Source organism: Corvus kubaryi, unplaced genomic scaffold (genome assembly GCF_017639235.1).
Source record: "Corvus kubaryi isolate FWS band 111438036 unplaced genomic scaffold, C.kubaryi_AGA036_p1.0 37396, whole genome shotgun sequence".
NCBI classification, from domain to species: Eukaryota; Metazoa; Chordata; class Aves; order Passeriformes; family Corvidae; genus Corvus; species Corvus kubaryi.
Genome location: NW_024581135.1, coordinates 6714512 through 6736276, shown reverse-complemented (window position 1 = coordinate 6736276; position 21765 = coordinate 6714512). Strand labels below are relative to the sequence as shown.

At 40.1% G+C, this 21765-nt stretch overlaps 1 protein-coding gene across 10 annotated transcripts in view; it reads right to left on the bottom strand.

Annotated features, from left to right (window-relative positions):
- The window catches only part of NCKAP5 (NCK associated protein 5), a 380196-nt gene that overhangs the window by 316020 nt on the left and 42411 nt on the right, over positions 1-21765 (bottom strand). For 9 of the 10 annotated variants that reach the window (XR_006018146.1, XM_042040728.1, XM_042040726.1 and 6 more), the window contains one exon: positions 17918-18049. Coding sequence is in view for 8 of the 10 variants with exons in the window: in XM_042040728.1 (XP_041896662.1) it covers positions 17918-17986 (69 nt within the window). In the remaining 2 variants the exon portion in view is untranslated. Of the gene's footprint in view, positions 1-8574; positions 8652-17917; positions 18050-21765 lie in introns of those variants that run through there. The other variant, XM_042040732.1, reaches the window with a different exon arrangement.

Genomic DNA, 21765 nt, shown 5'->3' with positions numbered 1-21765 from the left:
ACTGCAGGTGGAAATGCAGCACGCGTTATATTACCTTGCTATTCCCTAAGTACACACAATGAGCACAAGCTCAGAGCTTATCTCCTGTGCACAACTAATTGCCTTCGTTACCACATGGCTCTGACACATCCTGTGTGCACATTGGGAAAATTTAACACCAACTGAGCAACCAAACACCAGTGTCTTGACTTCTTCAATTCAACACAGCTTGTCCGAGTTAACCACTGCACTATTGCATTATTCCTTTACTTTTCAGCCTTATTGAAATAAACTTTGGAAAGCAAAAAGACAGATTATTCCTCTGAGCCTTGGAATAGGCTTCCCCCATCAATGTAGAACACATGATATTTTATGAAAGCATCACATCTATTTAGCTCCCAGCTCCATCCTCTGAACTCTCAGGCTTTCTGGACAAGTGAAATTGATGCCAGGTAGATGTCTGAGAGAGGTGAGAGCACTACAGATCTCCTTCTTTTCCCCTTCAGGAGCCCAAGAAGGCCTTACTGGCAAACTGCACATGAACAGAGGTTTGTCAGGCCAAGCTTATGGTCAGGAAAAACAGCACCATCCAACATGGTGCACTTCCTTCCACTGCAGACAAATATCAGGGAGAAACTTAGCAGACACCACTTCACCTAGCACCACTAATCTGAGAAAGAAATGCTTTCCTCCAATAAAATATAGGGAATCTCCTCAGTTTTGGTTAAATCATTACAGTTTTTGAGGAAATTGAAAATGGGTAATTAGTAATTTTCACTCTTTATAGGTTTTTTCCCAAAGGAAAGGGAAATTTAACATAACACATTTTATATCTTGTGTAACACTCACCCTCTTGACTCCTACATCAGAGACTGAGAAGGGATGTATAGATAAGACACTGTAAGTTGTTACAAGGACTGTGTAGCCAAGGCACGAAAATATTCATGTTCTCAATTGATTGATACAGGAGAGGACTTGCAATACCTACAAGTTATGAGACGTTTGAACCCAGACAGAATGCTACAATGATTGGAAGGATACTTACACTGAGCCCTTGATTTCTGAAGTTGCTATATGAACCAAGCAATCTGTTCAAAACACTGAAAAAGGCTTAAGTGCTTAAGCTATTGACACTTCTTCCTCTGATGGAGATTCATGAGAGCCAGAGACAAGAGTATGCTGATGAGATTTCCACTGACAGAACAAAGCAATTTCACAGAGCTACAGAGCCAGGCTTATGCCTTCAGTCAGACCAGCATCCATCTGTAGAAACCTCACCACCTTGCCCCTCATTGCAACGCCTCAAAGATGTCTTTAAACAGCTTTAGCAAAAGGAAATACTTCAGGTTTCTTGTATGTTGACCTGATTTTAGTCACACCTTCTTGACTGTTAAGCTCTTAATTACAGCTAATTTTAACTTAGCATAAACTGAATTAGCTTGATTATCATCAGTGCCAATTTATATCACAGAAGAGCTTGGTTCACTGACTTTCTTAAAATGATGCTTGATTTACTCTGAAGCATATGGGGGTGAAATCAGGCTTTGTCTCTTCTTTACATTGAATCTTTAAGCTGAAAGCTTAATTTTGAAAAGGAGGCTGACAGAAAAATGCTTCTGTAACATATAGATTAGCAAAGGAGGATGTGTGCTGATTACCATTAAGCTTTATGTCACTTCCTTCCTTTTGCCTGCCTCAACCCACCTACCTAACCCGCTCTCCAAATAAACAACAACTGGTTCAGGTTGCATGTGACCTCACAGTTTCTTCTGATGCTCCCAGATCACCCAAAAAGGGATTTTACATATATATTATGTCAAAGAATCCTTTAGGTTGGAAAACACATCTAAGATCACCAAGTCCAATTGTCCTCTCTGCACTGCCAAGTCCACCATATCCCCACATGCCACATCTGCTTGTCCTTTAAATACCTCCAGGGAATGTGACTCCATCACTTCCCTGGGCAGCCTGTTCCAGTGCTTCATAACCATTTTGGGGTCTTGTGCTTTAGACTGTTCACCTGCTCCATTGCCCTTTGGAGACACACTCCAAAACCTCAGTGTGTTTCTTTTAGCCAGTGGACCAAAAGTGACCACGGGATTTGAAGTGCAGCCCCACCAGTGCCCAATACAGGGTGACGGTCCATGTTTACCACACTGGTGCTGAACAGTGGCTCCCATCTTCTGCTGTTTGTTGCCTCTGGACATTGGTGTAGAGGCACTTCAGCTGGGCTATTGATCCCACCACCTTTAAGCCCTAATTTCTACATGACTATTCTCAAGCATTCTGTGGTTTCTAACACATTCCCAACCCTTGTGCCTTTGCTGCCTCATGGATCTCCATCCCCTACCTCCACAGAGCTGGGAGACTGAAGGGACTCTCCAGCAGAGCGTCCCTCAAACATCTGTGTGTGCCTCCAGGCTTACATCCAAACACACATTTATATGTTCCCTATCTTGCCTGTAGGGATTGACATTTTCATAAATTTTTACATATGTTTGTGCATGAATGCAAATAATAGCAAGTTCAAAGCCCGGGCAGTGGACTTTGTATTTTAATGAGCATTACAGGCAATGATAAAAACACCTATCAGTCTCCAGTCATGAAATTACAAACTCACACAATTAAAAACAAGGAAAACAAGACTTACAAGTCTTCCCCTTATTTATTTGCAACAAAATTCCATTTTTTTTCTGCTACTTTTAAATAAGGTGCATCTGTGGCTTGAAATTGGAAACCTCTATCTCCAAAACTCTGTGTTTTAAGACGTTACCCAAAATACGCCCAAAGTTTTAACCTCAATGTAAAGAAAAGAAATATAATATTGGTTTTAGTATTAAACTTAGTTTTATTTCATGCATTTAAAGTACTGAACTCTACCTCTGGAGTGTTTGTTTGTCTTTTAATCCTATTGGAACACACATGACAAGACACACATGAAACCAGCTGCCTATTGAGTCAGCTCCCTACAGTACCGGGATCTTAGTGAAAGGTAAGTACCAGGAAAGGACAAACTCTCTCCTGCCTTTACAGGAAACCCTGTTATACCCTGCAGCAAGAGATCCAATTACACTTACCACCATTAGCCAAGGTCAAGAAATTATTGAACACTATTAAAAGTTCGTCCACAGTATCTACCTCAGCAAGCTCCAGCACTTATGAATTCCACTGGCATACAATACAGTGGCTAAGTTATTGCCTCTTATCTGAGATGGACCCTAAGCTAAACATGCTAAGAAATGTTTGGATGCAAGGGTTTGGGTCAACACAGTTTTAATTCATAGTAACTCTTTCATACCTGAGAGTCTTACTGGCTTCTCTCAGGCTTTTACCTGGATATTGTAAAGCCTGATGAGCACACCTGACTAAAAGCCCATGGATGACATCACTAACCTCGGCTGATTACACTTATCGCTGACATACTTATCAGGACTGCAGAATCTCACAGAAATAAGTACTGGAGGTTAGCTTTATAAAAGGGTTGGAGAGGTTTCTGGTTGTAAATAATGCATGTATCTCTGCAAGGGAAGTTGAGGCTTACAGGTAGGACTTTCAAATGCTCCTCACTGAGTAAAAGAAGTATGTTCAAGTCAGTATCTTGACCTAGCAGTAACTTATAGGATCCCTCATCTCCATCCCTCCTCTAGGACCCATGTGGACTGAGCTTTCTGTGTGTGGGCCAACCTGACAGCACATCTGCACAGAGCACAGCACAATATAACTACATTGCAGTGCAAAAAGGTGAAAACTAGAGTTGACACCATCAGCAGAAGACTACAGGCAAAGCATTGCAAAGGTATTTTAATTATTTGAAAAAGAAGCATTACAAATTTAATTTTTAAACTTTTTTTTATTTGCTGCATTGCTTTCTTACAGTGCAGGGTATTATCTTAAGTTCAGGCTCAAAGAAGTAAAAGTCTTTTTTGACAGAAGCCCATATCTTTGAGTGCCACTGGGGACACAGTGGGTAAGAAAGCTGCAGGCTGTGTTGGACTTCCCTTTCCATGGCCTAAAATTGGTCCTGAGCAGCAGAATGGAGTAATGAGTGAGACACTGCCCTTGACCCAAATATCAGCAACACCTCTGGTCAATAACAGGCAGAGAAGTCAGCTACAGCACCCTCCTTAGAAAGGCCTGGCGTTACATATGAGATGGGCCCACATGATACACGTTATGCTTTCACTCAGTCTGCCCTCACACCACTGTGAGCTCCAGCAGTGCTGGAATTGACCTTCTGCCCTGTCCAGCCTCTGCAGGTACTGAGCTCAGATAAACAATGAGAATCTTTCCAGGCTTGTCCCACCCCAATAGGATGTAACTTTTATTCTGAACAGTGCATTTTTCAAGAAAGCACTGATGCTCTCTCCTTCATGCAAATGAAAGAACGTGGAGGATGTATTTACCATTTGGAAGAAAGAAGAACCTCTGCTGAAAAAGAAACTTGTAGCTACAAAAACTAGAGTGAAAAAAATTTAAATGTACTTACTACAAACCCGATTTTTTAAAATTTTAAGGGTTGGTACTATTCCTCCATTAAAGAATTTTTTTTAATTCTCTCACATCTCTAAAATACCTGAAGGATTTTTTAAAAATTAATCTTAATATGTAAATGAATTAACTGTCATAATTGCTCATTTCAGAAAGTTAATTTTGTATTCAAATAGTAGATTCTGTAATTTTGGTGCTATATAAACTATTCTTTATAGATAGAAAAGTAGTTTTATTTATCTAATCTGCATTAGCAAAGTTTTGGCAGTTGAAGAATACTTTGATCTGTGCATGATTACAAATCTTTACTTCTGTTTGACAGGTAAGGCTGGATTTTTCAGCTAGCAACCCCCTGTCAAGCACATCTTTGTGAATGTAATTTCTGAACAGGTGAAGGCACACTGGTTAAGATTTTCAAAGGAACTGGTGACTCCAGATGTCTGAAGGTTTCTAATGTCCCCCCTTAATGGGACTTGTGTTTCAAGATTTCCAACATTTCTGTAAAAAAAGTGCTCAAAGTGAAATGCCCAAAGTAATCCATCTGCAGTCATTAGTCAATTAACAACCAGCAGAACTAAGCAATTGTAAATCAAAAGATTATAACCATTAGACTGGCAAATGCAAAAAACCTTAATTCCTTTGAAACACATAACCTCTATCAAAGGAGATTCTCAGGTCACTTAGGACTGGCTCTGAAAGGAATCAGAGCTTGTGCACCAGAAGGAAGCAGAAACATGACACCAGCAGTGTCCAACTCCCTCAAGGACAGTGAGTGAGGGTTGTGAGACAACCTCTTCAGTGAGGTATGTTATAGTCATTAAATCCATTCATGCGTCACACAGACAGTGGGATAGTCCAGGACATGGGCATGTGAGGAGGGAAGGTAAAACCTCTTAGGTTTAAACAATGCCACATTCCAACATAATTCACTGCCTTGTACAGGTGTGGTGTGCTGCTTTCAAACACGTTCAACTGGATGTCCTTTAGCACGTACAGTGAATTTTGCACAAACTTAAGAACACCATGTAACAGCCAATCTGGGAGGTTGTGAACCAGCTACTGCAATAATTCAACCTGTGCTGTTATCCAGACATAAATCAAACCCTCTGTGCCCTGCTGAGACAGCAAGACCTGAGCTTTTGCTGAATTCCTACACAGATGAAAAAAAAAAAGCCTTGAAAATGTAGTTGATGTGGTACTCAAAGGAAAGCTTGAAGTCACAGATGAAACCGAGATTACAAGGTTGTTGGAAAGTATGTAAGAATCCCATCAAACAGAACCACACAGGGAAGAGGGTTAGGAGGGACCTGCTGCTTTGCCAGAGACAACCAGCATGATTCAGTATCACAAGATGATCAAATTTACAAAGACACAACATGAGAGAAATCTCCTGTCCGACCCTCAGTAACAGCAGGAGAAACAGGCAGGACGTGCTAGTTGATAACAAAAAAACGTTTGAATGAAAATACCTACAGAATAAATGAAGGATGTTAGCTTGATTTTTGTCTCATACAAATGTACATCAGAACAAATCCATCGAGTTCCAGAGTTCCAGGCATGTGGAAGACATATATGAGATGAGATGCAAACACTTGCAATGTCAGGTTCTATTACCTTAACATATGTGGAGTGTGCACTTTCCTGCCCGAGATAGCTCTCTAATCAGTGCCACTGAAGTTTCTGCTTAGTGGAGTAAAGCAATAGATAGACTGGCTAATGGTAAAAGCAGCATCTTTTCCAGCTTCAGTAAAGATATTCAGGAATTTTCTATAGACTACTCCAGAGGAGACTGCAGTTTCCACAACAAAAATCAGAATTTTTGAAGGACAATGACAATATAATTCTGAAAAAATAATACATTTCCTTTAGGATAACAGAAAATGTTTAATTTCTGGGGACAATTTACATGAATCTAATGCACACACACACACACACCCCCCTTCCTGCTGTGAGTCAGAAGGTTTCTGTTTGCACACTCAAGCATGGTGTGTTTAAGGCCATGAAAGATGCAACAAAGATGGGAAGAAAGTTAATTCAGTTTAAGAGGAGATATTTTCCACATTTATTTATAAATAAAAATAAAAATAAATAAAATTTTAGTTGAAACCAAAATGTCAAAGCATTGAAGCAAATTTCCTGGGATGGAAATACCTGTTCTGTCCCAGTCTAATGTCCCAATCTGAGAGGAATTCTGCATTGCAGCTCTCAGAGTCATTTGATTCAAGCACATCTCTTCCAGGAAAGGTCTTTAATGAACAAGTATATTTGAATCTACTTACAAAGCAATAGAAACAAAAGAATTGTCATCAACAGTCAAATCTTGCTCTTTTTGACAAGGACTGCAATTTATGCCATAAAAACTTTGAAAGAAGTTGGGAATTAAATTGTACTTCAAAAAATTCTTTCAATACACTGTGTAATAAATAGTACACTGAAGACAAAAACAGATTGGCAGGATTTTGGAGAGCAATGTCCCATATTATTACATCACCAAAGACACATTGGAGCCTTCTGAACAGTTACACGTTTGTTTGGGATTCAGTGCAAGAAACCACTACCCTGAAACCTAATCATATTATGAGTTATCTTTGCCAAAACTCATAAATTCAAGCACAGAGAAAACATATTGGGTGTCTGGAAACAGTGGAGGTAATTTTTCCCTTCAGACCTACTAGAGATTTTCACTATAGTGAAAAACTCTAAGGTATCATTATAGAAATAAGTTGGGAAACTGTTTCCCCGCCAAAATTACTTGGATCTGCTTTAAATGCGAGGAAAAATACCCATTGAAATCATAAAAACTCTCTGGATTTACACTGTTAGCTTCCCATAAAGCCAGCTGTTGATGCCCAATTGTTTTAAATGCCTTGCAATGATCCCAGCTCATTTCCTATCTGGGTCACACAAGGCCCTAAAAGCCAAAGCACACATGCAGGCTCAGGGGTGCAGGAGCAGAGGCAGGAACAAGCTGCCAGCAGAGCCATTCCCAGCAATTAGAGCTCGACAAGCACCTACAGACTCCCTGGAACAGAAAAATATCTGGAATTGGGGTACCTACCCTCAAATGTCCCTGCCTCCAGGGGTCCCGAGCAAAAGACGTATTTACACTGCAGAGTTTTGCATGGCTCTCTTGACAGCACAAAGCAGAACATTTTCCATGTGGAAGACTTAGCCAGTTCTTTGGCAGCTTGATTTTTAATGAGGAAACACTTATTCCACAAAGGCAAAACACATTGTGATTTAACTGAAATTTTCAGTAAGGCACACTTTATCTAAAGATCAAAATTGTAAACTCGTGAAGCAAAACATTGTACATCATCAGTTTTAGTGTGCATCATCTATCATAGCTATAGAATTAAATGAGCAAGGAAACAAAAAAAAATATATAAGAACAAAAGAAAAGTATATTTATATATTTATATATTATATTAACAAACCCAGAATTTTCCAGGTGGAATTAAAGTATAAAAACCTCAAAATTTTTAACATGGGCTCAAAATACTGGTTTGCAAACAGAGCTGTAGCTTTGATTTGAGGTTATCTCACATTCACCTTGAGCAAGTGGACAAAAGTAGCAAAATTCAAGACCATACCTATTTGTAAAACAAAACTCAAGAAATGTCAAAAAATGCCTACAATCTTTTTGCAAAGATTTTTTTTATTCCCTTTGTATATTGGCATGCTCACAAGCCTGTGAAAAGAAATTTAGAATCTTCCATGGATGCAACAATATTCAAAAGAGGACATTTGAGGGGATGCCATGACTGACCTAGTGGGGGGTAGATTCACTATTCATCCTTGGTCTTGCAGGGTAGGGAGTTATATCAACACTATAAAACAACACAGGGCATAATTTTTCCTTTCTTTTCTCCCTAGGATTGTATTCAAGTGGAATCAGGCAACTGGGAGAGACAGAGGAGACTTGTGCTTCTCAGGATATGTGTTATGTTTAATTGCTGAAGGCATGAAGCATTTTAAAAGGTTTGTCAATAAAATCCCTATTTAGTTAACCCCAATCTCTTCAGATCTCTTGTTACAGGTAGCCTTCTGCTCTTAACATCTGGGCAGGCAAAGCCTCCAATTACACTGCTGCATTTGGTAGCTTACCAGATCTAGAGAAGGGTCCCCAGAATATCCATTTCCCTTGGTAGCTGCTTATCCCTGGCTAGTCGGATGATGCGCAGCCTTCGTGTCACGGGAGGCACGTAATCGCGTGGCACACACCCAGCGGGTGTGAGCACTCCCGTTAAAGCCAAAGCTCTCCGTGACCTCCCCTCTTCTGGGGCTGCACTTAATCTGTCACAGCTCTACTCTCCAATTGGTGGGGCAGGGCAAAGGGAGAGAGCAGCCTGAGATCGCAGCCAGGAGCCGATCACACCACTCGAGCTCCTCTCCCCTGCGTGCAGCCTGGTGCTTCAGGGAAAAAGGCAGGAGCAGGCAGGAGGCTGCTGAGGTGGCTCTGGACCAGAGGGAAGGCACCTGCCAGCTCCTCCCAAAAACCCCAGGGAGCAGAGCCTGGCGTGCACGCTACAAATCATCAAACTCATCCAAATCAAGACATGGGGCTCCATCCAAAATAAAGATCCACTAGCAATCAAACAGCTCCACAGCAATTTTTCTCCTTAGTATGTCCCAAATATTAAAGAAAACCAAGTTTCAGCACAGTTGTCTCCCCTACACCAAGATAAAACTACGACTTTTTTTCTTCCAAGCCTTGGCATCTGCAACTATAAATTACCACAAACTTCACAAAGTTCAGCTTCTGGAGTCTTTCAACTTAAACGCTTAACACCATTTCTTTTTGTAACACCCAGATTTTGTATTGTACTCTGCTGAACTTTCCTCCTGAATAAATCTCAAAATTCATGCATTTATCTCTTGCTTTTTCCTTCATTTTCATTTTTAGTTCCTCCTCTGCAGCCAAATCAGTGTCTTTAAATGCTTATTAGGAGTTGTTGAGAATTTAATATTTTAATGTCAAAAGTCTGACAGCAAAATTACTGAGATTCTGTAGCAACATAGGCCAATTTTCCAACTTTTTTAGAAGGCAACAGAATATCATTGCCCTCTGTTTGTTTCCAGTCCATCTGCCAGCTAATTTGCAGGCACAAGTAAAACCATCTTTTCTGTTCTCTGTACTTACTTTTCCTTTACTTTTGCATCCAGTTCTGTGACAATGAACAAGGGTAGATCAGCTGCATAAATTTCTCTTAAAGATTCTATTTTAACCTTCAAGCCTTGTGTTTGTCACTTTAAGTTTATGTGCCAAAGACATGAGAGAGCAAAAGCCAGCAGTTTGTCAAAGCATGATCTCTGGGGACGTGGGTACTGTTTCAGCTGTCACCATTTCACCCTATACACCTATTGATATAACTTTTGATGTGCAGCAACAAATGGTAAACAATTCTTCTCTCAGAGAAAACTTCTGCCTGTGTTGCAGTCAGTGCTTTTGATCAATAAACCATTGAGGTATCTTCCAGCAGGAATGTTATTCAAAGTGTTGCTCAGGAACAACATGCTCCATGCACTATTTGTTTTCAGTGCTGTGAGCTTTTTATTTCTATTCTCTCTTCAAGCATCTTTCTATTGCTCACTGTTTATCCACATCTTCAGTTCCTGAAAAGGATCACTGGTTTCTCTTGGTGTAAGCTTTAATTAAAGCAATAGGTCACTCTCTGTATCACCCCAAGCACAAAATTCGGTTCTTTCTGTGGCACTGCTACCTCACAGGATCATTTCTTCATGTTAGACCCTATACTCACATCTTCTAACATAATTCCCTGGGTTCACTGAGCCCTCTTGAACTCACAGCCCCTCAATTTCTTAGTTATGATGTAAGGTTTGCCAGGCTGCTCCAGAGTTTATAAATGGCACTCACAGTAACTAACTGCTGTCAGGATAGCCAGTGCTTTACACACTTCATTTTCAAATCCCTCTTCTGCAAATGCAATCCAAACCAGCCACCTCCACCACTGCTACATGGAAGTGCCATCATCCCTCTGTCTTGGTATAACTAGTGACTTTATGCTCTTTATCCAAGCTGAAGTAGATTCTACTCCTAGTACCCTAGATGTACTGCTGTGTTGGTAAGTGACATCCTCAAATCCATGCAGACCACAGTTTCCCACATTGTTAGTATTACTGGTATGTTAATATAAAGCCTAAACACTGCTGTGCCCTGTCAGTGGTTTCTCTCTTCTCCTCACTCACTTCTCCCCAGTTTCTGCTGTAAACTGACCCATCTATATGGCTCTTTTCTTCTGCCTAACACACCAGAGCTCTTGTCTGAATTTTCACTTTATTAAAAATGCAAATGCAGAGTAGTCTGTGCTCTCTGCACTACATTTATAGAGAGCTCTGTTTTCTCAAAGTCCAGGCATTAAAGGCCCTGGGTGTGCACCACAGAATCTTTCTTCTGTTTAGACAGCTTTTACACACTCTACCCACACTGAGATTTTCTTTTTCTACAAAGTTCCAGTCAGATTCCAGAACTGTCTATTATGCAGACAGCTGATAGCACTTCATTTGCCCGGTCTCTGGAACAGACATCTTTACTGACAGATTTGCAGAATAGTGTGATACTAACCTTGCCCTGAGGAAGATGCAGAGGGGTTGGAACAAGATGATCTTTATGATCCCTCCCAACCCAAACCATGGCATAATTCTATGAATAATTATTTCTTAGAATTCCATTTACTGCGCCCTTATGTCAGTTCCATATCTTATGGTTTTCTCCATGAATGTGCAAACCTTCACCTATGCAGTTAGTCACACAACCTGTGCTTCACTGCTGTTCTTTCTTCCCTGTATTCTGTCTTCTACCTCAAAACTCCCCACTTGTCACCTTTATTAAACTGTTCTCCTTGACTTACACTCCCACTGGATGCACTGGATGTTATGAATGCTTTATCTTGCCTCTGAAACACACTGAAAACTCTTCGTTTGAGGCTCATATTCTGGGTTCATTTTCCAGTGCTGGACCATACTTTTGCAGTGCCGGATTAAACCCTTGGCACAGGCTTTTCTGTGACGGTGTACCCAGCTGAACAAATCCTGAATTATAAATTAGCACACAAATCAAAACCCAAGTTTTGAGAGGACTGAAAATACTCCAGAGGAGTATTGCTAAGGAATTTGGCAGCAGTTTTTAGGTGGAAAAAAATATTCAGGCTACAAAAGTTAGAACATTAGCTGACATCTGACAAGGCAATGCTTTTAATGCCACCTTTCATTTCAAAATGCTGCATTATGTTATGTTGCACAGTGATGTCAGACACACTGTGCATGTCACAGTCAAGTAGCAAAAAAAATAGTCAGGGCTATTCCCTTTGCTGAATTTAATTCCCAGATACGAAGGGTTCACCTTCTGCCTTGCTGCTGCAGCACTTTTCACAGCTCTGCTACAGCGTCATGTTTTCTGTGACACCTTTCATCTGAAGATATCAAAGCAAGCCACAGACTCACACTAATAACAGACTATTCCTGGAATACTTACAAGGTAAGAAATTACTATAAAGCCCAATTTATTGATGAGAAAATTGAATCAGAGTTTTGTTAACAAGAAAACGGAATTAGAAATTTATTAAACTGAGCTAGGAATTGATTAGAGGTGACAGATGACAGACTTAACCCCTGAATTCCTGGCTCCCAGCCCCAGATATCACATGCACAGTTCTCAGCAGTCTCCAACTGAACTCAGTGTTTTTGCCCATGACTCCAACCCAGCTGCAGGCAGATGAAGGTATTCCTCCCACGCCCCAGAGCAATTCATTACATTACACTCTACCCTTATTGCAACAAAGTGGTGCCATTAAAGCCCATCCTACAGAGCCCCACAGGAGTGTGTGACCAGAATGAAAGCAGCAGGGCACAGTTCACGAGCCACCAGTGAAGCACTTTACCACACTTGCTTTCAGAAGTAAAAGCCTCATTTTAAATAAAACAAAAACTTCTGCTTTGATAAATGGTGGCTGCTTCAAAAAGATATTCTGTTCTCAAAGCTCCCCAGCTAAATGCCACCACAGCTGTAAGGGCCAACCACGTGTGTAGTCAGGCTGGGAATTATCCACATAAATAAAGAGCACAGCTTGAAACATTGACTTTTTCCTGATCAAAAGGGCCTGGGAGGCAACTGGACAGTTTGGATCAGGCAAAGGATAGGGCTTTTATTATTTTCAAAGAACACCCCAGTGAATAGAGTAGCCAATGTGGCCCTGGTGGCAGTGATATGTTCTAACACTCCCCTCATCCCACACAAATTACTTAGAAGCTTGGCTTTGGGTCTATTTACGGTTTGGGGTTTTTCCATTTTTCTTTTTGTTTAAGAACTTTTGTAGGGAAAACCTGAAATACAATCAATCCTTTCACGAGGCTTTTTAATATCATTGCCTGTCTGAGATACCTCCCTCACATACCAAATAATAAATTGCAAATATTAGCAAAGAAATCTTCTCATATGTCTTCATTTTACCCATATTAAGAAAATAAGTGCCTAAATTCTGTCAAAGTACTTTTTTTTATTTTACTATGAATTTTCATGTTAATTTCCTTTGTATGTTTCAGTCTGAAATGAATAAAGAACACAAAAATCCCTTTCCTTTCCTGTTTTTATTTCTTTCACCAGTTATTTTCAACTACATATGCTTAAATGTAAGATTCAACAGGAAAAAAAATCATGAAAAAAAAAATCAAACTCATGAAATATTCACACTCTTACATTTTGTAAAGCTGTTCTATTTAACCAAACCTAAAGGGTTTAAGCCACATTATAAAGCTAAATGTTCTTCAGAAAGAGGTATTTAACTTTTAACAGAAAACAATCTGACATGGGTGTTATGTGACAGCTAAGCAATGTATTCCAAATAAATACATTCCTTCAATATTTTGAATTTTGCAATTTGTTTTCGTGCTAAACAGAAGTACTGTGGCAATAACAGCAATAACTTTGGTCTTGACTTCTTGAACACCAACCCAGAAGGACACAGAGTTCTACCTTGTTCTTCAACTGTTGTCTATCTTATCATCCTATGACCACATATACAATAAAATATCTTTACTAATGTCATAAAAACATGGCAGATGCAGATATGTTATTTAAAACAAAAAAGATTCAGAGACAATCTTTAGTTCTATCTCAAACCAGTTTGATTTCCAGAGTTGTGGTGTTTTGATTGGAATCAGTTTGCAGAAGAAAACATTATAAATTCAAAATGCAGTAGCATCACTTGTACAACAGATGAGACAATAAGGTAGTATAAAACTATATTGAAACTGTAAAAGATATATCCACCCTGGGTGGTATGTTTTGGCTTTTAAATGTCAGGCAGAAATTACAAAGATATTATTTTCTATAACTGATCTCATAGGATTACCTGGGAGAATTGTTATGAAGTTAATATGTTCGAAATTTTTTACCTGAATACAAAGCTATGAAACATCAATGTCACTGCAGGCTTACCTGCTTTGCCTGCAAATGTAAATGAGTGGGTGTATAATAAATCTCCAGCATGTTGCCAATATGGGAAACCCACAGAGCAGTAACAGCCATTGGCTAGACTGGAGATTTCTGGAATACCACCTGTGATATAATGACTAAAAGTTGATAGGGATCTAATTTAATTGAAGCTAACAGCAAGATGTCCCTTTGACCTGGGCAGCAGCACTAGCAATTCCTCTGGCTTTTCTTAACAGTGGTAGGATTCTGGAGCTTGTTAAACTGCATGGTTTCAAACTACTAACTTCCAGTAAAGCATTAATCATCACTCACTAAAAAAAATGTGCCCTATGAAGCACATTTTATGAACATATTTTTGCACCTATCTTTTTAAATTTTAAAACATTTATTTGCCCTCATTGTAAAGCTTATTCCCCCAAGACACCATCTGCAAGGGGTAGAGTAGTATAGGAAACAAAACTGAACCCATCTCCTTTAGCTGAGTGATCAAAAAGTAGTCACTGTGCCTGTAGTGTAGGGAAAAGAGGTTTAATTTGTACAAAATTTCTCCCTGTTTGAAGGATGTCCCTAAGATGGATCTTTTTATCTGAAGCCTGAAACTCATTGTTTGATGGGGCAGGCCTGAACACAAACCACTGATGAAATTTACAGTCATATTTTGAAGGCCCAGATCCATATTCTAAGGGAGAGAGAAATCATATCTTTTCTTCAGAAACACCTCTTTCCTTTTCTCATTCTTCCATCAAATACCATTGTAGCTTCTATGTTCAGAGTCTAAGAGATGAGGAAGGAAGAGGAAATTTTTTGTTGTTTTAAACATCACTATGCAATACTTGTAGATTAAATCATGGAAAAAAATTTCAGATTACAATCTGATGCAGATGGGAAAAGCAGCAGAGCCAGGCAGGGTGAGGAATGTTATCAGAAACACCTATTTGTATCTCATGGTCCAGAGTGCAAAAGTAGAAACATATTTTCTTTAAACACCCAGAAATTAGAATTCTTTCTGAGATATGATAAACTCTCCATCAAACAGGGAGAAGCTGGATTCGAGAGAATCAAGGGCAGATTCCCCAACCAGAGTGTCCAATCCTGAATGCCTGAGAGGTTAAACACAAAACCTTTGGGAAGGGAGAGGACAAGAGAGACCTAAGAACTTACACAAGCAGGGGACTGGACTAAAGCACAATGTTCAAACAGAATTTGGTGATACAAGGGTAAAGAAGAAAGACATATATGAAGGTAACAATTAAGAGAAGGTATGATAGAACAGGAATTTGGGGACAACAAGGGGAATACAAAGAGCTTTGCCTTTCCCAGTTCAATTTCATGGAGTAACAAAGGCACTTGAATCTCAGAATGTCTCTTCCAATTTGTTATGAAATAGTAACTAGGCGTAGACAACAAAGTACTCAAAAGTTTCTAATTAAACGTATGGATGACACTCTCTGATCCAGTTACACATATCAGACTCAGTACAAAGCTTCACAGACCCAGACCTGTAACACCCCAGTACAGCAAATGGATGTGTGCACTGAGAAACTCGACAGGTGACACAACCTGTAAGTGCCATTTGTAGCAGAAAACATTGTTTTACACCTGGGTGATGACAGCATGATGGGTTTATATTCACAAAATATTGAAGTATTGCAATATTTCTTTCCCTCAACACGTTTTCTTCAACACTTTCACACCAATGTGGGTTAGTCAGCCACAGAACTTTCAGCTGCCACATGTTGGCACTAACTCACTGACGTCAAGCCAGTGCTTGAAGACTGAGTTCAGCTGTGTGGAGTCTCCCACCCTACTTACCACTTACTGAAGATCAGAGAGAGAGCATTACCATCCCATACAGCCTCTCTGTTTTTTCTCCAATCAAATCCTCATGGGCTTTTTGATATGCACATAGCACTGATAATAGCACAAAGCACTTTGGATGGTGTTGCGCACACAGTATTTCCTATGTCATTGGCAAATGTCTGTCTATACTCTCCCCTTACTGATAGGGAAGGTTAAGAATTAGACATGGTACCCTATCTTGGCTATAAATCAAATTTAAATTTGCAGTAGGTGGGACTGGAAGCCAGAAATACCTGGTTCCTTGTTTCCATCCACCCAGCAGACCACACAGTCACCAGAGGGAAATGAAAGTTTCTATCTTAATATGTTTAGTAAAGGCTAAATCTAGTCCATCAGTGAAAACATTCAGGGGAATACTATTGAATTCCCATACTGAGCAATATCTTTATATAAAATTCACTAACTAATGCTAACATTTCCCTTAGCTTTCAGTACCCAGTTTCTGTGAGTATTCTTTTCTCCAAATAAACATTGACAGTCTGTGGTTGATTGCTTGGATCACAGCAGTGTATTTTAGCTGCAGGATTTAGGCTGGAGTCTCTTTTGGGGGTGTGCATGCCTAGAACTAAAAACAGAGGTTTAGGCCCAGGGACTAAACAGACTTCTGAGCCTACAAAAACTTTTTAGATTTTTTTTGTCTCTGGGTGTATTACATAAAGTTGTGAGTTCATACCAAACCTACCTTCTCTGCCCACAAACTAGAAAGAGTTTTAAAGTGCTGGGAGCACAACCTGACCTGCTGAGTGCGTGCAAGCCGAGAGAGCAGGTTTTGTTGCAGACTGAACAACCTGAAAACAGTCACGTCTCAGTATCAGAGGCCTGAGCTGCGTAGCCTGAACAGGGGCAGCTTAAACAGCTCTTCCTTAGGGTTCTGAGCAGCTCAGAGTCTGAGAGAGAACTCTCTATTCTTCTCTACTTTATTTCTCTCCAATTAATTATATTTTTCAAAACAAAGGGATGTAATCCATCAGCATTAGAAATGGTGCCAAGAAAAGGACAGACCCTTTTTTAAACATTCTCTTCACATTTCTTCACTGGCCAACTGACATTACCCGAGACATGCCTTGTAGCTAAGGCCCAACAGAGAAGAGCAGAGTCCTTGAAGGAGTGGAAACCTGGGAAGGTGGAACTGCTCTGCTGACCCCAATAAAGAACACAGCAGGTGAATGAAGAGTGTCAGTGGATAGACTGAAACCTGCTGAGTCCATGTTCACTGCTATTAACACATCAGTGGGCTTTATACTTTGGGGGGAAACAAAGCCCAAACCACAATTTCTTTAGAAGAAGGAAACAACATAGCTGTAATGATGTGTAAAATTCAGGTAATGGGGTTAGCACAGGTGCGGCATTGCAGGGAAAAGGGCATTGGCGTCCCACAGTCACTACCTCTGTGTCAGATGACCACCTATGAATGTTAAAGAGATGGCACAGGTTTCCTTGGATCTCTCAGCTTTGCCTGTTTCAGTATTTGCAGACTGCCATGCTGAGTACCTGACATGGACACTCTTATCCTCATACACATCTCTTCAGCATCTATGAGCATTTTCTTGTCAAGTATCTATAACACAATTCTAAAAACTCCTTGTTTGTCTCAGTCATCCTTTGAAATTATTAACTAAAAATAAATCTAAAATACAATCTCCAATGAATTTAAATCCTAGGTACAGCAAAAGCAATTGTTTTATAGCATGGAGCATTTTTGCTTCTCTTTCAGTATATATTACAGTAGTTTATACATTTGCTATGGTGAACACATTTTTCCCAATATCCTGATAAATATTTCTGACTAGAGGACCTCAGCTACTTACAGCTCTCATATGCTAAGTATGAAGCAATACAGGCTGATCCCACAGGAGCTGTGTAGTATTTTAATTACAAGTTTGTGATAATTGTCTGGATTCCTTGTAAATCCAGTGAATGGACATGTTTCCATATGATGACAAGTTTCTACCTAGCATTTTATAAAACTCCTCCAGTACTTTTTCTCTGGAGAATCTGAATAAACACAAAATGTTGTGATATTTTGATGAAGAGATAAACACCTTTAACATACACGTAATTGTGAGTATTGCCTCTTAACAACCAAAGTTTTATGACAAGATATATTCATTAAATGCAGTAAATATTCATTCTTACCACAAGACTGCTGTCCAGAGAAAGTCTTTTCCCAAATTCCCTTTTCTGTAGCTGTCTTTTTTTCTCCATAGCTGAGGTTATTTTTTTTTTTCCTTTTGATCGACTAGAAATACCAGGCTGCTTTCAGCATCACTGAAAAAAAAAAAAAAAAAAGTAAAACATTTAAACACATATTTCAATATCTTACTTAACAGTTGCTGTCTTTCATCATTAACTTTGTAATAACCCAGCAGCTAATGACTGTGTTTCTAGTACACTATGTTCCAGGAACAAATTTTCTGTGCCAAAAAATCTAAACTCTCCAAACAGAAACATTACCAATATATTTGGGTCGCATCTCAAAGGAAGAAAAAAAAAAATCTGCTACAACTCTCTTTATCAATACACCCATGTTTCCATGGTCTTTTTTGAAATGGGCTCAGAGCTGAATTTGCAGAGCCAGTGATTTACCTGACGCTGGGCAGGGGGAGGGAAACAGTTTGTTTCACATTAATTGCACTTCTCAGTAAGCCCTGCTTGTTGGCACATCTGTGCTGCCACTGTGATGTACAAATTTTGGACCCAATCCTAAAGAGTTCTAAGAGCTTTCAACTCCCATTATCCTTAATGAAAGACAAACGCCCTCAGCAGTTTCCTTAGATTTTTAAGGTCAAAGATTCTGCTGTGATATTCAGACAGTCCCACTGCCTGTACAGTACAGCCAGGGAATTCAGACCACAAAGCTTCCACAGAGAGAATTAATCTTTCCTCTTTCATAGGGCTTGGTAAGTCCTGGCCAGTGGTTTCTACTAAAACCAAGCCACAGTTTACAAGTAACAACTACCGGTTCTCCTCGTAAATGTTCACCCTGCCATACGTATCTGAAAGTTTCAGCTTGTATATTAAGATAATATTTATTTGTGATACAGGAATATGGGCAAAATTAATGAATTTATTCAGAATATACAGAAAGTAGTAGAATGATAACAGATATCAGAGTCTAGCCTAAATTAAGGCAGGCAGATGTGCTCATACAGAACCAAGAACAGAAGTTATCTCCTGCATCTCATAGTGACTGTATTTACTCTATCAGAGTCTCACTAACTGAAAAAACAAGACTTGGTAAAAGGAAAGGATCTGTGTGTTTCCAATCCTTTCTGCTTGTTATGAACATCACCTTGGGTCACACACAGCCAGGTGATGCACAGATACCTCTGCTATAGGGTAGCACAGCTGGCATTCCCAAAAGCAGCCTTGCACATGCCCTCCAAACACATTTGCATGCCTGTGGATAGACTTCTCACGCACCTGTGAACGATCCCATCTGTCGCTGTGGGGGTATCAAGCAGATAAAACCATCACAGCTCTTTCCTCAAGTTGACCCTGAATGCTCTGCCATAAGGGCACACAGGGGCCTGAACGTGGGCCAAGCACAGGCCGCCTGCAAGGAGAGCAGGATGCTCCAGGCTCAGCCTCTGAAGCCAGCTGGAATTCAGAGGGATCCCAGAGGCACACACACTGGGATCACCAGGTACGCTGTGGGCATCACACTGGGACTGCTCTTTGAAAGCACTTCCCGTGGGGAAGCTGTGAGTGCTCCAACTACCAAACCATGCAGTGTTGAATTCAGCCTTCTGTTGAACGGCATCTCATGCCTCCTATGCTTCTTTTGTTCTTGTGGTTTATACTTATGCAAGACCAGAATTCAGGTCATTCTCCCAAACAGATAAAAATTAACCTCTCTGTATATTCATCTAAGGAACACATGCAGTGAGAACACGTGGGAATGGTGTTATTACAATGGTGGGAAAAGCTATTATTGCACTGTAATCACTGCTGCCTTGTGAGGTTTTCTTCAGGTTTACCTGTAAGCCCTTGCTTGCTTTCTTTTGTAGTTCCAACCTAAAACTACACATGCTATTTAATTCAGTTAATAAGGAATCTCAATGATGTACTATCACATAATTCCCATTGTTTCCTGATTAGCGAGCAAAGCACCACAATAGATTCAAACAAACACAGCAGCATTGCATGACACTGTTTGTGTGATTATGCCAGAAATTAGCAAAAGACCTTATGTAATCATTATATCATTCTCCTGAGCATGTATCATGCATGGAGAGCATGACTTCCACCAAGGGAGCCTTTGTTGAGCACAGAACCACTTAAGAATGAGTTAGCGAGAGCTACAGCTGGAGCCAGTAATCCCCATGGAAGGTCAAGTACTTAATATGAGTTAAGTGCCTGAAGTTTCCATCTGCAGATATTTGGTGGAACCACCCCAAATTCTAGTTTAGAAGTAAAACCAGGAAGGATTATTATTAATTATTCCTATAGTTTATATGTTGCCCTGGGCACTTGAAGTGGATTTACTGCCATAGGTAGCACAGCACAAGGACCTACTCATGTACTGGTGCAACAACTCCAGACCTGCTGGCTCCACTCCTTCCCCCACATACACCATGGGAGCTCCTACCTCTGCATGTTACCTTTAGCAAGCTGTCACACATCAGTCTGAAGAGTTAACCACCTAGGGCTAAACACACTTAAAGTTTTGAATTACAGGTAATTATCAGACAAGATAATACAGTACATGTACCAACATACGTTGATGCCTCAAAGTACCCATCTCAGAAGGCCTTTAAAGAAAAACGATCATCAGAGTGAAGCACTTAAGAAAAACAGAACAAGTTTCCATCTTGGAATGGTCGTTTTTGTGCATCACACTGCTCGTCACAGAGAAAAAATGACCCTTCCAGGTAAATCTCTCTTCCTCTGAGACCAAACAAAAGATTAACAACAACTCAAAATGGAGCTAACACATCCACTGAGAAGCTCAGCAGAGGAGAACAGCAGCCCAGATGGATCAGTCTTGGAACACGAAAGTGCTGAGAAGCATTTTGCCCAACCATCAGAAATACTATTTTTGTGCTACCAAGAGAACAGACTATAGAAATTTACATGCCTTCCCTGACCAATTTGCTTGTCAATATATTTACAGCAGAGACCCCAGTGCTCAGCACTCAGACCCTGAAAATCCCATTTAACTGAGTGGAACCCTGAACTATTGCAAAGTCACATCTGATTTATGGTGTCTTCACCCATACTGCACTCACACGTGCACATTTCCAAATCTTTGGGGGCACATCTTCTAGTCCTTTGTGTTGCAGGAAATGTTTCTGCTGTAGGACTCTTCCCTAAGGGACTATAGAGTTCATCTGTGTTGAGCATATGGGGGCAGGCACTGGGTTTAAAGCACTTGGCAATGAAGGCTGTATGCCCAAGAAGCATGTGGGATCAGTCTAAGAGAATGCAGGTCCCAGATGTTTGCTCAGTGTCTTCTCAGGTTTGTGCTGAGCTCAGGGGAGAAGGTTTTGTATGGACAGAAAAAACTCTCCGAGGAAGACCCGAGCATGATCTTACTTCAATAGGGTATTATCCTCCCTGCTCAGGAAGCCAGCAAGCCAGAGGCATCAGCTTGATTATATATCCCAAGGTGCAGTGTTTTTAGTACTCAGTACAAGAATGTTCATTACTTCAGGAGATGGCTTGAAAAGCATGCCCTGGAGAAATGGTGTGATTAACATAGAAAAGCAGTCTCTAAAATCTATGCAAGAAATTTCTTGGATTATAATACCCTCTTCATTTCTAGTAGTAACAAAGGATGATTGATGTATATTGCTTTAGCTGATGAAAACATACAACATTATATTCCTTGGATAAGCATCCGAGATATTTTCAGGCAGTTTGAAACGGCAGTCACATTTCAACAGAGCTATGCCAGCATATACTGTGTGCTAGTTCCCAGCTGGCATAACTGTTTGGTAACTGGAAATGGACTGTATTTATTTTTCTCTTACAAACATGTA